Source organism: Phyllobates terribilis, unplaced genomic scaffold (genome assembly GCF_046119375.1).
Source record: "Phyllobates terribilis strain yellow unplaced genomic scaffold, ASM4611937v1 Scaffold_26__1_contigs__length_17865784, whole genome shotgun sequence".
NCBI lineage: Eukaryota > Metazoa > Chordata > Amphibia > Anura > Dendrobatidae > Phyllobates > Phyllobates terribilis.
Window position 1 is genome coordinate 14,202,157 of NW_027362786.1, and position 15,048 is coordinate 14,217,204.

The following is a 15,048-nucleotide window of genomic DNA, read 5'->3' on the forward strand; positions in this document are numbered from 1 at the left end:
CACATCTTTTCCACACACTCGTATCTTCATCCACACCACTCCTGCGACCGGGATGGGTAATTGATTAGCTGCTGTGAGTCTAATTACTGGTCCCCAATCAGTCCGCGCTATATCTGGAAATTGCTGTTGAAAGTAGGCTTCTGTCAGCGTAGTCACCTGGGATCCCGTGTCAACCAGGCAGTGAACAGCCCGACCGCTTATTTCGGCCCAGACAGTCGGGCTGCGGGAAACTAGGTCCTTGGGACTTCCTTTCTTTCTTTCCCCTTCCTCAGGCTCCGTGCTGTGTCCCCCGAACACGAAGCCCGCTAGTTTAATGGCTGTCGCGACAGGGGCCGCCTTCGGCAAGCACAGCCCCTGGCATAATTTCCTGCGCCTCCACACTTCCAGCAGGTCGCGTCTGTCTGTATAGGGCTGCCTTACTCCCCTACGGAACTCTCCTGCAAGGGGGGTCCTGAATTCAATTGTTTCCATAACTGGGGCAATCGATCTGGGTATCTCTGGTGTCGGGGCAGGGGTCTTCTTGAGACTGGACCATTCATCCCGCATCTCCTGTATCTCCTTCCGCATCTCTCGAGCCAATTCCTGTTCAGCTGCAGGCGGGGTGGGTATCTTATTACTCCGGACCATCCCTGCCAGGGCCATCACCCCCATCTCCTACTCTCTCACACGTGCATCTGCCCCCACTTCTAGAAAAGTCATACGTGGGTTGGCACGCAGGCGCTCCCGCAAGGCCTACTTCAGCTGCACATCCCTGAGGCCTGCCACAAACTGGTCCCTTAAGATCACGTTAGGGGGGGCCTATTCCCAAATTCCCCATGTCGTCTTTTCTAGTGATATAGGCATGCACCCTCTGTAAGGCATTAACATACAGCGTCACAGTCTCCCCCCTCTTGCTGCACTTGGTGAAATAGTCGTATCCTCAGCTCTCCTACATTGGTGGGATCCCCATGCATTTCCTCCAGTATCCGTACCACTTTTTCTACAGTATCCCGGTCATGGGGAGGGCGGTACATCACGGACTGTCGGGCCTCGCCGTCCAGGGCCAGTAAGGCTATTTCGGCTTGCATAGCTGGGGTCATCGGGTGCATACGTAACATACTCCTAACTCTCTCAGTCCAGTCCCAAAGCATCATATGGTCCCCGGTGAACTTCGGGAGATTGCGGAGCATGGCCCCCAGTGGCAAGCTAGATTTAGGGGCTCCCAGGATGGACTGCTCTGCAGTGTCAGTGTCTAACGACTGCATCCTGCCGACTACGCCAAATGTAACACAGGTACTTTAGATGCAGTGACACAGAAGCACAGAGCAGCCAATACAGGGTTAATAAACAGGGGAAGTTTATAATAACAGGGTAAATCTCCACGCAGGGAGTAACATGGGAGAATATGGAGAAATAGCAGATATTAGTCTGTAACTGACAGTTTTCAGTTTAACTAGATGTAGCAGAGTCAAACGGGTAACAAAAGACAGTTTTTTCACTTATCTGACGTGTATCCTCCACAAGGCAGTTGCTAGCTGGTGCTGGTGACGCTGTCTTCAGGTTTCCCTGCCCAAACAATGCTCCGTCTTCTGGCGGCAGCGGGCGGTCTCCGGTTTTATCCGCTGAGCCCCTAGTCCATAACACGGCACCTCACGTGCTCAGCTCCACGGACCCTGCGTCTCTTCTCCCTACAGTCAGCTTGACACCTCCGGTCCACTGCACTCGGATCCCTTGCTCCAAGTCCTGTAGCCAGGAGCCTGGACCCTCTCACACTGCTCTGCTCCGCGGGACTCCGCTCTGCTTTCCCACGCAAACATCCTTGTCTCTCCCTCTCTCTCTCGTCACACCAGGAGTCCTTCTGTCACCTGACCTCCCAGCTCTCTCTCTCTCGATACACCCCCTGCTTCCCTGTCACATGACTCCTCTGCTTGCAGTCTGTTTTCCCCCTGCAACAAGAGGTACGGCCCCGGCAGTTCCGGATTCCTTGCTCTAAAAGCACTTACACCCCGGTCTTCCCCCTTACATATATACTGACAGACCATGTGACACTTAGATTGCACACAGGTGGACTTCCTTCCACTTAGCTTGTGACTTATGAAAGTAATTGCTTGCACTAGAAATTTTTAGCGGCTTCATAGCACAGGGGGTGAATACATATGCACATGCCAATTTTTATTTATTTTATCCCATACATTTAACTTTTGCCTATATTTTTCTCACTTCACCAACCTAAGCTATTTAGTGCTGTTGCATCACACACAAATCGGATAACAAAAATGTTTAAACACAGTTTGTAATGTATCAAAATAGGTAAAAAGCCAGGGGGGGGGGGGTGAATATTTTTGCAAGTCACTTTATATCTGGAACGCAAAGCACCTTTGATATTGCAAGTATTAGTACATTCTATATATTTCTACCAGGAAAAATCTAAATAGAGACCATATAAATTAGCACTATGTAGCATGACACATATCTCTAAAACTGTGTGGCAAAATAGGGAATACAATTAGGGAAAAACTGGCCACTTTTGATATAGTGACAGGTCCTCTTTAAGTATAGATGTTATTGAAAGGAAAGCACAACAAGGAATTGAGTAATTTACCTCTGACTGGCTGGAAATCACTCCCCTCTGGGGCTTTGTTTTTTGTAAATTGACTCAACGATGGGAAAATGATAAGGGAGAAAGACAGTAGTAATACCTGCAAATAAAGAAAATATAAGAGGGCTTAGAGGCAGAAATCTGAGTAGAAAACTTATATCATTAAATTGTTTAAAAATAAACATTCACTGAAAGCGGACATGCTACCTCAGGTTCTTTTTATTTTCATAAATTCCTTATATCTGTACTCTTGGCCACTCTGTCTAAATGAAATAGGACACATTTGCGAGGGACTGTAACATACAGAATCCTAACAATGTGTAGTGTACTCGCAGTTAGGATACTGCTGTTTCTACCTTCCCAGTGCTCATTATTTGAACATTAACATGCAATCTGCATACTTGCAATCACATGCCAACTACCTTAAATTCCACTTGTCTCAATGATCTAAAAAATGGTCCACAAGAAGTTGAAAGCATCAAAGTACAAACTATACTTATAGGCAGTTACCATGTGTTGTCTTTTTCTCCCAGGTGATATCATTTTAAGGGTATTTTTACGATCTTAAACCTGAAGGCATCAGCAAAGATTATTTGCTGGCTGAAAATCAGCTTTGAAAACAGAGTCATTCTTGCCTCAATGGGCACCTTCTGTTCTAGGTCATGCCACATGCCTATTGTGAAGCTAGTCACTACTAACAGACAGGCCGTGAGGCAGAGAAGTCAGACGTTCCGGGGTCAGTACAAAGAGAGCACGTAGTAAACTAAGGGAAAAGACAAAAGCGTATGTCGGGTCACAGTCCAGGGTCATAATACCAGAGAAATAGCGGATCTAAACAAAGAGGCAAAAACAAACGGGTCCAAAGGTCAGGCAGCAATAGATTAGAACTCACAGCACAAGAATCAGGCAAGCACACACCAGAGAGCAGAAGCTTTGACTGGCACGGATCTAGGCCAGACAGCTCACCTAAATAGCAGGCCAAAGACTAAGAACAGGGAGCACCTGCAGAACTCTGTACCTCCCAAGTCTCAGATATGTAAACTGAGCTGTCAATCAAGGCACCGACAGCTCAGCATGCCCAGCACTGGATAGGATAACAGAGCTGTTCATCACTGAATGCCAGACACACTGAGCGGAGGAATCGAGACACCTAGTAAAATAAACTAGCACATTTTTGGTATCATCATGCCTGGGAGAAATAGGGAAATGTTTTAAGAGATAATTTAGACCAATCACTAATGATTAGAAATGAGCGTTGTTCGAATCGAACTGTTCGCCAATCTCAAATTCGAGCTGTTTTGGGCGGTGTTCGAGCCGTTCGGCGAACACGAACGTTTTGAAAAAAATTCGGCTGTTCGAGGTTATGTTCGATAACTGTTCGTGCACCAAAATCATAACTGGATTTTTTCTCAGTAATGATGAAAATTAATGTTAATACGCAGTTTGAGTGTACAGCGGGGTGGGGGGAGGGGCAGGGGATGGATCTCTGCAGGAATAATGAAGATCTCCATTTTTTTTTTCTCTTTTCGCATTTACAGTGGGGAGGTGTAATCTATTAGCCTATCAGCAGTGCACACACTGAGCGAACTGCTTTTTTTCACACAAGCAAGGGCATGTGTCATTGGCTGTGTATGTCACATGTCCTTGCCCTATAAGACCCAGCCATTTTCCCCGTTGCCACCATTTTCTCACTGCTGCAGCTGCGTGTTAGACGGCACCGCTGTTGCTGTGTGCGCTATACCTTGTTAATTTCAAGCCAATTTTCGCACAAATCTACAGATAGCTTGGGAGTAGGGAATAGTTGTGATTGCAGTCCTTTTAAGGACTAGGTTACATCAGTTCCTATCACTTTTTGCCAGGCAGGTCTGTGCCAGTGCTGCGCAAGTTTTTTTTCACAGCATTTGGCTAAATCTAGCAAAGCAAATCCTTTTTGTCCTCTTGCAGAGTGTGTTAGTCAGTGGAGTAGCCTATCTGTGTTGCAAGATATACCACCTGTGTATAGAATACCAATTTTTTTACTGCACCTAGTGAAGTAAAACCTTTTAGGCATAGCATCATTCTATTAGTCCATCTATACTAACCTCCACCAGGTTGCAAATTCAAAATAATTTTTATCTGCATCTAACCCAGCCAATACTTTTGGGCTAATACCACAGTTTGGCCACTCAGCTCTGCTCGGTTCCCATCCATTGTTTTTTGTGCAAACAACTCCAGAGTTGTGAATTAGTTAACCACCAAAATGAGTGGAAAAAGGTCTGCTGCTGGTGGAAAGGGGAATAGGCGTGTTGGGAAGGGAAAAAAAGGTTGTGTCCATGGGGTAGGTGTTAAAGCAACAGTAACATCTGCAGAAGAAAGACCATCTTCCAGCCAAACTAAGATGTCTACTTCTTTTAGCGGACAATGTGATAAGATCCCTTTCTTACGGCCACGCCAATCGCTACAAATTCCAGATGAGGCACAAAAACAGCAGGTGCTTCAACGGATATCAAGTGCTCCTTTAAGTGGTCTCTCCTCCACCTCAACTTCAACATCACAAATACTCCAGTCCTCAGAGGTGTCACCCCAAATCGCACTTGCTTCCTCACAGCTCCCAAGTCTCCAGCTGCCCGTCTGAGTATGGCGTAGAACAGATGGTTGAGTCTGCAGAGCTGTTTACTCATACTATAGCCTGGGAATCAGAGGTCAGCTCCAGAGCTTCTGTGAATACAGACGAGGAAATGATCTGCACTGATGCCCAGAATCTTAATGAGTCAGATCCAGGACCAGACGCAGAAGGTTCTGACCATAATGTCGACCCAAGTTCCCAAACTGTAACTCCTGTTGGTGGAGACAATGAGGAAGACGATGATGAGACTCAAATACCTGATTGGAGCGACAACTTTAGTTTTTTGTCAGGGCAGGAAGAGGTTGGCTCTGAGGACGACGAGTGCGATAACACACAGGGTGATGATGACGAGGTTGGAGATCCCACTTACTGTCAACCCACAGTCAGCCAGTCGATGAGGTCAGCAGAGGTGGTGGAGAAGGATGCTAGTGACGACGAGGTCAGGTTGCGCCTTCCTGGACAGAGACGTAGTACTGGAAGCACGTCAACAACTGCATCCTCAAACAAAACTCTGCCTCTGACCACAAGTCGTGGTGGCTCTTCAGGTCACATGGGTGCTAAGCCTTGCATAGCCTGGGCATTTTTTCAGATCGATAAAGATGACCCAACTCGTGTTATCTGTAACATTTGTCAGCAAAAGCTAAGTAGAGGCCAAAAATCCATAGTTTGAGTACTTCATGCATGAACTGGCACATGGATATGAAGCATAAGTTGCAGTGGGAAGCTCACTGTGCTACAAAGCGGCCTAGCCAGCCGGGCCAACCACCGTCTGCCACATCTTGTGCATCCGCGGCCTCTTCATCCTCTGTGACTGGGGGGACAGCAGTCACACCTGTTTTGGGACGCAGACCTGCCAACTCTTTACCCGCAACAGCCAGCGTGATAGGTCATCATTTTCTTTGGAGGTGGAAACACCAGCTGGTGTTGAGCGCTGTCAGACATCAATAGTTTGGCTTGATCCAAAGGTGGTGCTAACATGTCCGCCTGCATCTTCCTCACAGACCGGCAGTTTGCCGGGGACACCCTTATCAACCCCGTCTAAGCACAACAGCCAGCCCTCGGTCCCTCAGATGTGGACAAGTAAAAGACCATTTCCTCCTAGCCATGAGAAAGCTAAGAGGTTGAATTTCACCATCTGCAAGCTCTTGGCTACAGAAATGCTGCCTTTCCGCCTGGTGGACAGAGGATTTTCGAGACCTTATGTCCGTCGCAGTGCTCCAGTACCAGATGCCCAGTCGGCACTACTTCTCAAAGAAAGGTGTGCCTGCGCTCCACCAGCATGTCGCACACAACATCACCGCTTCTTTGAGAAACTCTGTGTGTGACAGGGTGCATTTCACCACAGACACTTGGACGAGTAGGCATGGACAGGGGAGTTACATGTCGCTAACTGGACACTGGGTAACTATGGTGACAGCAGGACAAGGGGCTGCTGTCCAAGTCTTGCCGTCCCCACGAGTTGTGCGTCAATCCTCTTTATCTCAAAGTTCCTCCACTGCTTCTGCCTCCTCAACCTCCTCTCGGTCCTCCACCTGCACCCAAAGCCTGTCTGGTCATGCCACAAGCTTTCTAACTGCGCAGAAGGGATCCTGCACACCTCCTTACTATGCTGGCAGTAGGGCTCAACGTCATCAGGCGGTTTTTACTTTGAAATGTCTAGGAAATGTGAGTCACACAGCTGAGGAGTTGTGGTCAGCTCTGGAGAACCAATTTCATGAATGGTTGTCTCCACTGGACCTGAAACCAGGGAAGGCCGTGTGCGACAATGCTGCAAACCTGGGTGCGGCCCTTCGCCGGGGCAATGTCACACACGTGCCTTGTATGGCTCACATGTTGAACCTGGTTGTCCAGCAATTTTTAGCCCACTATCCCAGACTAGATGGCCTTCTGCAGAGGGCACGGTCGCTGTGTGCTCACTTCCGCCGTTCGCATCCCACAGCTCAGCGACTTACATCTCTACAGAAGTCGTTGGGCCTGCCACTTCACCGGCTAAAATGCGATGTGCCTACCCGGTGGAATTCAACTCTGCACATGTTGCAGCGACTGTGGCAGCACCGACAAGCCCTGGTGCAATACGTTCTGATGTATAGCCTGGGCCAACGAGATCAAGAGGTGGGGCAAATCATGCTGGAGGAGTGGTCTCAGATCAGGGACCTATGCACCCTTCTGCACAGTTTTGAAATGGCGACGAAGATGTTTAGTGCTGACGATGCCATTATCAGCATGACTATTCCGGTGATTTACATGCTGGAGCACATGTTAAACAGAATTCGGAGTCAGGTGGTGGCACAAGAGGAGGTGGAGGAAGTAGATGAGGAGGAGTTGTATGCGGAAGGGCTAACATCTGCAAGGTCCAGACGATCGGCAGCACCAAGGTGGCAGGCATGTGAGGGTGCGGGAGATGGTTTTACCAGGGTGCATGGTAGCAGCCAAACTAGTGAGGAAGGTGCAGGAGCCCAGGAAGAAGTGGAGGACGAACTGATGGAAGACTCATCAGATGAGGGAGACCTTGATCACATTTCTGTTGTGCGAGGTTGGGGGGAGAGGACAGAGGAAGGAAGCATGATTGTTACCTCGCCACCAACACAACAGGGACTTGGTGCTCCTGGATGCACAATACACATGAGTGCCTTCTTGCTGCACTACCTGCAACATGACCCTCGAATTGTGAGAATTAGAAAGAATCCTGACTACTGGGTTGCCACACTGTTAGATCCCCAGTACAAAAGTAAATTTGCAGAAATTATTCCTGCCATAGAAAGGGATGCACGCATGCAGGAGTATCAGCAGAGACTGTTGCAGAATCTTACATGTGCTTTTCCACAAAACACCAGTGGTGCACGTAGTGAATCTCACAGTTCCAACTTGCCAACCGTGGGACCGTCGAGTGTTCAGCACTCAAACCATAACAGAAACACAGTATCTGCTGGTAACATCAATTTTGCGGAATAATTTCACCACTTTTTTAGCCCATCCTTTGCAAGGCCACAGGAGACAAGAAGTCTGACACATAGTCAACGCCTAGAGACGATGGTACAGGAGTATCTCCAAGTAAACATTGAAGCCATGACTGTGTCACTGGACCCTTGCTCTTTTTGGGCTTCCAATCTGGATAAATGGCTGGAGCTCGCCACTTATGCCTTGGAGATGTTGTCATGCCCCGCAGCCAGCGTTCGGTCTGAACGTGTGTTCAGCGCTGCTGGTGGTGTGCTGTCAGATAAGCGCACGCGGCTTTCCACTGATAATGTAGACAGACTTGCGTTCATTAAGATGAACAAATCATGGATCTGAAACGACTTTTCTACCCCTGTGTCATCCTGGGGAGAGTAAAAGCTTGATGATTTGTTAAAACCACCTCACCAACCATTTTAAGCTTTCAAATTACTAATCATGTTTATCGGTATCTTGGCTGAAAAATAATTTGGGCCTTGTAGCAGTTTGCAGTACTGATTCTCTTAGGCCATCTATATTAAGCTCCACCAGCTTTCAAATCTATAATAATTTTTAGCTGCATCTAGCCCGGAAAATAATTTTGGGGCTCCTAGATGCACAAGACACATGAGTGCCTTCTTGCTGCACTACCTGCAACATGACCCTCAGATTGTCAGAATTCAAAATAATCCTGACTACTGGGTTGCCACACTCTTAGATCCCCCACACTCTTCGATCAACCTTTTCATTTTAATAAAGAACAAAAAAATGGTCATTTTTGAAATTATAAGCATTAGCAGGTTATTAGAAACTGAAATCAAACAGTTTTCAACTCAAAACTTTATTCTAGGTGATGTTACATTTGCACATAGGACCCCTTGTTCGAAAGGAGCTTCTGAACTCTCTCGTCCATTGAATTTGTCAGGTTTTGGATGGTTTCTGCTTCAATTGTTTAACATGAGGACAGTATACCCTCCCAGAGCTGTTGCTTAGATGTGAACTGCCTCCCGCCATCTTAGACACTCCTTTTGATGATGCTCCAGAGGTTCTCAATGGGGTTGAGGTCAGGGGAGCATGGGGGTCACACCATAAAGTTTGTCCCCTTTTATGCCCATATCAGCCAGAGATGCAGATGTGTTATCTGCAGCATGAGACGGTGCATTATCATGCATGAAAATGATCTTGCTGCACAATACAAGGTTCTTCTTCTTGAACCATGGCAGGAAGTGTTGTTTGAAAAACTCCACATACATTATGGAGTTCATCTTTACACCTTCAGGGATACTAAAGGGGCCGACAATCTCTCTCCTCATGATTCCAGCCCAAAACATTACTCCACCTCCTCCTTGTTGGCACCGTAGCCGTGTTTGCATGGGGTGTCCATCAACCAGCCATCCTCCACTCCATCCATCTGGACCATCGAGCGTTGCACGGCACTCATAGGTGAACAAAACAGTTATAAAGTCAGTCTTCATGTATTGTTTGGCCCACTAGAGCCGTTTCTGCTTGTGTCCAGTGGATAGAGGAGGTCGACAGGATGGCTTACGCACAGCTGCAAACCTCTGAAGGACCCTGCATCTTGTTGTTCGGGGGACGTTGGAGGCACCAGCAGCTTCAAAAACTTGTCTGCTGCTATGAAAAGGCTTTTTTGCCGCTGCTCTTTTAACCTGACGTAATTGCCTGTAGGAAAGAGTCCTCAATTTTCCCTTATCAGCACGCACACGTGTGTACTGTGAATCAGCTACATACTTCTTGATTGTGCGATGATCAGGATGAAGTGTCTTGGCAATGTTGATTGTAGTCATGCCTTGACCTAAACACTCCACAATTTGTTGCTTCTCAGCAGCCGACACATCCTTTTTCTTTCCCATTTTGGCAGAAAATGTAGGCTGCTTAATAATGTGGGACAGCCTTCTTAAGTAGTCTTGCCTTTCATTGGACACACCTGCCAAACTAATTAGCACAGGTGCCTGCAATTGCTTACAGTGATATAAAGAGCCCTGACACACATCACCATCAATGAGTTTAACTGACAAACAAACAAATTCTTCCCTTATCACTCCTAAACACTTTTTGCATAATAATTTGGAACACAGTGTACATGTGCTTTTCCACAAAACACCAGTGGTTCACGTAGTGAATCTTACAGTTCTAACTTGCCAACCGTGGTCTGTATGGAGTTGTTCAATAAAGGGCCCAAAATTAAGATAACATAGACGGGAGAGGTCTCTATGAATAGGAATTCCTAAGTATTTGATACCCTGTGAGGGCCAGGCAAAGGGAAAGTTGGACTGGATGGAATCCTGTATGGATTTGGGGAGGGAAACATCGAGGGCCTCAGACTTCGCTGCATTGATTTTAAAATTTGACCATGTAACAAAGTGATCTATTTCAGCCATAACAGCAGGGATGGATATATGTGATTGAGTGATATATACTAGGACATCATCAGCAAATGCAGAGCACTTGTACTCGGTGCCTCCCACCTCAATCCACCTAATATTGGGGTTATGGCGAATTGATGAGAGCAGGTGCTCCGTCACTAGGATGCATAAGAGAGGGGACAGAGGACATCCCTGCCTTGTCCCATTGGTGATTATGAAAGGTGATGAAAATGTTCTGACGTGCCCCCTGGGCCTTGGGACACCCGGAGGCAGACCCTTTTTGGTGGATGCTGGGGGTTGTAGTCTCCGTGGCGGCGACCCGGTTCCGTGGCTCAGAGTGGTCAAACCAGTGGCGGAACTATTTATGTAGTTTTGATGTTTAAATGTCCGACTACGCCACCCGTGGATTGCGGTCAGAGTGAACCGCCGCTGCAGGGCAGACCGCTGAGGCTGGTGTTGTGGGTGCAGCAGAGCATAGTATAACTCCCCAAGGGAGGAGTATAGCCTCAGGGCAGTGTATGCGGAGGATGGGGGTGATGGTGCAGGGCAGCAGCAGTAATGACACGGAGTCAGTGATGCAGTCAAGGGCCTTTACTCACAGTTCTTATTATCCAGACCACTTCTGCAGTTAACGGCTGCCCGCGTCGTACTGTGCTCACCAGGTGAGGGGCTCGGCCAACTCCCAGATAACTTTGGAGCGCTTCACAGGACCCCCTATGTGTGTCCTTTCTCTGGCCTTTCTTACCCCACCAGTGACCACGCTTCTGTCCGGCTGCCTCGGGCCTCCTCTTGGTAAACTTGGCACCAGTTTCCCTGACCCTGTGTGGTGCCTTCCTAGCGGGTGTAGCGAGGGGCTGCGCCACACAAAATGTCACAGCCTCCGGTTTCTAGCTGAGGGTCGTTTCCCGCCTCCAATAGTTTCGGGGACCGGTCTCCCCTTTTGGCCTGACCCCTCCACGCAGGTGGATTCGGGTGTGCGGTGGCGACTCGCCCGTCCGCACCCCTGGGATCCCTTTGTTCCTCGTTCCTGGAGCCTTCTCCACTCCTCTTCATTCCTTCTCCCTCTTCCAGGCCTGGGCCTCTGTTACTAGGCCCGCCTCCGGAGCAGAGCTCATGCAGAGCCCCTGCTCCCTGCCACTTCTGCTCAGACTTCTCTGCACTGAACTAAGATGGTACCCACCTTTTATACTCCCTTCTCAATGCACCCAGGAACTGCTTCCTCCCTGCTCCTGCACTACAGGGTTCCCCTTTCTCGGTGTTCCCTCCCCCCACTCCAGCCAGGGACAGGGACTGTCATGCTCATCTCAGGGGCATATTGGTCGCCCTGCCCCACGGCAATGTGGTGTAATGCATGCAGGTGTCGGGGTCCTGATCCACACTCCATCCTTACCTGAGAGTGAGATATCACACCTCTGGGTGAGGTGCAATACGTCTGTAGCAACCGAGCTGTCGGGGTGCTACAGTTCCATTTATCTTCAGCCTAGGTGACGTATTGCGATACAGGGCTGTGATTTTGGCTATAAAAGGGTCCCCTAGACCCCTACCCCAAGCTTTTTAAGAGAATAATATATGGCGTGCCAGGAGACTCTATGGAATGCTTTCTCAGCATCCAACGAGAGTATCTAATTACAAATTTTTAACTGCATCTAGCCAAGGAAATACTTTGTGCCTAGTAGCAGTGTCTGCTAGTCAGCGGATTATCCCAGCTGTTAAGCTACACCACCTGTAGTTTGGACACTTAATTTTTTCAAAGGAAATGCTTTGGGCCCCCGGGATACTCAGTGAAGAGCACCGGGAGGCACCCCAAGGCACAGGGGCTGGGACTGGCGGTAGGACGCCTTGAGGTGGACCGCCAATCTCGATCCTTATAAAAGCTTTTTAACTGCAGCAGCTTTAGTGGACGCTACTGGAGCTGGAATTCCCGCAGCTGCTGGCATCAGACTTGCCCTCCAATAGATCCTTGTAAAAGGATTTAAAGTGTACTCATTCAAATTAGAGAGACAATTTAAATGAAAAAGCTTAGACCTGCCTCCACCGCAGGGGGGCTCGCTTGACCCACCAGCAGACAGGCACCAGTATTGGGAGAGGGGGCCTGGCCGTCAGGGTCCACCGCAGCTCTGGCACAAACACGGCGACACGGAGGTCGCACGGGCAGGAACGGACTGGCCGTGTCGGCTTTGCATTTTTTTGGTTTTAGAAGGGCATGACATGCCTATATCTGTGTCTCCCCCTCCTTTTACTCCTCCACCTCTTTTCTTTTCGCATGACTATATGTACTAGTCACTCTTCCATGTGTTAGTTGTGTCTTCTGAGCAGTTTGTCAGCTTTTGGACACCTTTGAAGGTGTTTTCTATGTGTTTCTATGTGTTTTTGTTTGCCTGCCATTGGTTTTAATGGTGTTCGAAGGTGTTCGTCTTACAGTTCGTCTAACATACGGGTGTTCGATGAACCGAACTCGAACACTACAGGGGTGGCTCAACACTACTAATGATTTGAAAATTTTTAACTATAACTCTATGGTATGTAGTAATGTGGTTTAGAAAGGTTTGTTCTTATATTTATGCTATGATCTACAAAGTAATGAAAGGCCATATCCAATTTTCAAAAAATATAATTTCCTTATTAAATTTAAAATATATCAATGTATTTTAGAATATACATTGGTCTAAAAAATACATATTAGTATATTTGGTATCTATGTAATCAAAATAAAAACAGAAGTAAATCTAGAGACATAAGTAAAGTTTTGTATTTAAAAATGTACACATGAAATTTAAGAAAATTTAATTTTTCCCACTTATTTGCAAGATTTGTATTACAATAAAAGAAATATATCTATCTATAATATGTATCAATAAAAGAAGACCCTGGTACCTTTGCAATTACAGTAGTAAAATCATGGGGGTACATATAATTTCTACAAGGTTATAATCTATTAAATATAAGCATGGCAAAATTGCTAAATTTAGTTTAGTTATTAACGCCTTAACCCCGAAGCCTGTTTTCACCTTCCTGACAAGGCCAATTGTTTTAATGCTGATCAGTGTCACTTTATGAGGTAATAACTCTGGAATGCTTCAACGAAGTGCCCTTGGGTCATGGCCAGCAATGTACACATGCGCTGCCTGCGCTCCGGTTGGATGCTGACCCCGTGTCTCTGCGTCTGGTGACTCGGGTCACATGACCTGTTCCCGGCGTCACCGATCACATGACGCAGGTGCCCGCAACTTCCAGTCCCTCCTGGTGGCGCATGCGTTGTCACCTTGTTTGGTCTTTCCACATCGGCCATCAATCATCGCCAGCGTCTGTGGTCACAGAACGCCACATATCCGCCCCTTCCAGCCCATGGTCCGCAAACTTCCAGTTTCACTTGTACAGTATGAACGGTGTCATCTCCCTTGGTTCCCCTGATTGGTCACAGCACCTTTTTAAATCTCCTGGTTCTAATGGACACTACCACCTAATGAAGGATTCTCATCCGAAACGCACGCAGGGGCTGCGCTTCACTTTTCTCCAGTACCACTTTGTTCAGGTATTTAAATCATACTTTTTTGTCTATCATTTTTGACCTTACCATATGACCACCTTTCCTGTCACCTTCCTCCCCTTCCCCTTCCTTTCCCTTTCACTTTATATTGTTATATGTGTCGACACATACAGGCGCTTCTCACAAAATTAGAATATCATCAAAAAGATAATTTATTTCAGTTCTTCAATACAAAAAGTGAAACTCATTATATAGGGTAATTACAAACAGAGTGATCTATTTCAAGTGTTTATTCCTGTTAATGTTGATGATTATGGCTTACAGCCAATGAAAACACAAAAGTCATTATCTCAGTAAATTAGAATACTTTATAACAACTAATGATGAGCGAGCACTAAAATTGGAATGCTCGAGTGCTTTGTCCGAGTAATGAGCCCAATGTAACTATGGGAAACTCGAGTATTTTTCCGGCGGCTCCCCCCGCCGGTCTGCAGAGGGCCTAAAAGTTGCCCAAATTGATGGGAACCATGCTCAAATGACATAGGAACAGCATGGGGAAGACCCCTGGAAGCATTTCTGACTCCCAGGTTTCTGCTGTCAACAATGTTGTCAGAGGTATTACACCACTTTTACAGACTCACAATAAAGCTTACAAAAACAAAACCAAAATAGATTTTCATGGGAAAAGTGTTAAGGAACATACGGTACTTTCCAGGGTAATGACTTGAATATAAGGCAAAATAAATATACAAAAACAAAAATGCTCCTCCACACATTGAGCTATGTTTTGCACTTTTGCTTTGCTTTCAAATAAGACAAATGCATTCACTGGGAAATGTCAGTTTAACATTTTACAACTTTATCTGGCCATGTGGTGTGTGACACATCATCAGACACATCCTGTTTTATTTATGATGGAGGGACTCTGAAAGTCATAAAGCCTATTTTTATAGGGACATCAAATGGCCCTTACTATTCTTAAAAGGCCAGCAGTCGGACCTCGCTATTGTTAGAGAGTCATCAGCCAGTTATGCTTTGTTGTTCCCATTATTAATGAGTGGGT

At 46.9% G+C, this 15,048-nt stretch overlaps 1 protein-coding gene across 4 annotated transcripts in view; it reads right to left on the bottom strand.

The window, feature by feature from the left end:
- Nucleotides 1-15,048, bottom strand: part of LOC141176474 (cyclic AMP-responsive element-binding protein 3-like protein 3) — a 492,345-nt gene that overhangs the window by 29,984 nt on the left and 447,313 nt on the right. For all 4 annotated transcript variants that reach the window (XM_073660425.1, XM_073660428.1, XM_073660426.1 and 1 more), the window contains one exon: nt 2,582-2,678. In XM_073660425.1, coding sequence (XP_073516526.1) covers nt 2,582-2,678 — 97 coding nt within the window. The remainder of the gene's footprint in view (nt 1-2,581; nt 2,679-15,048) is intronic.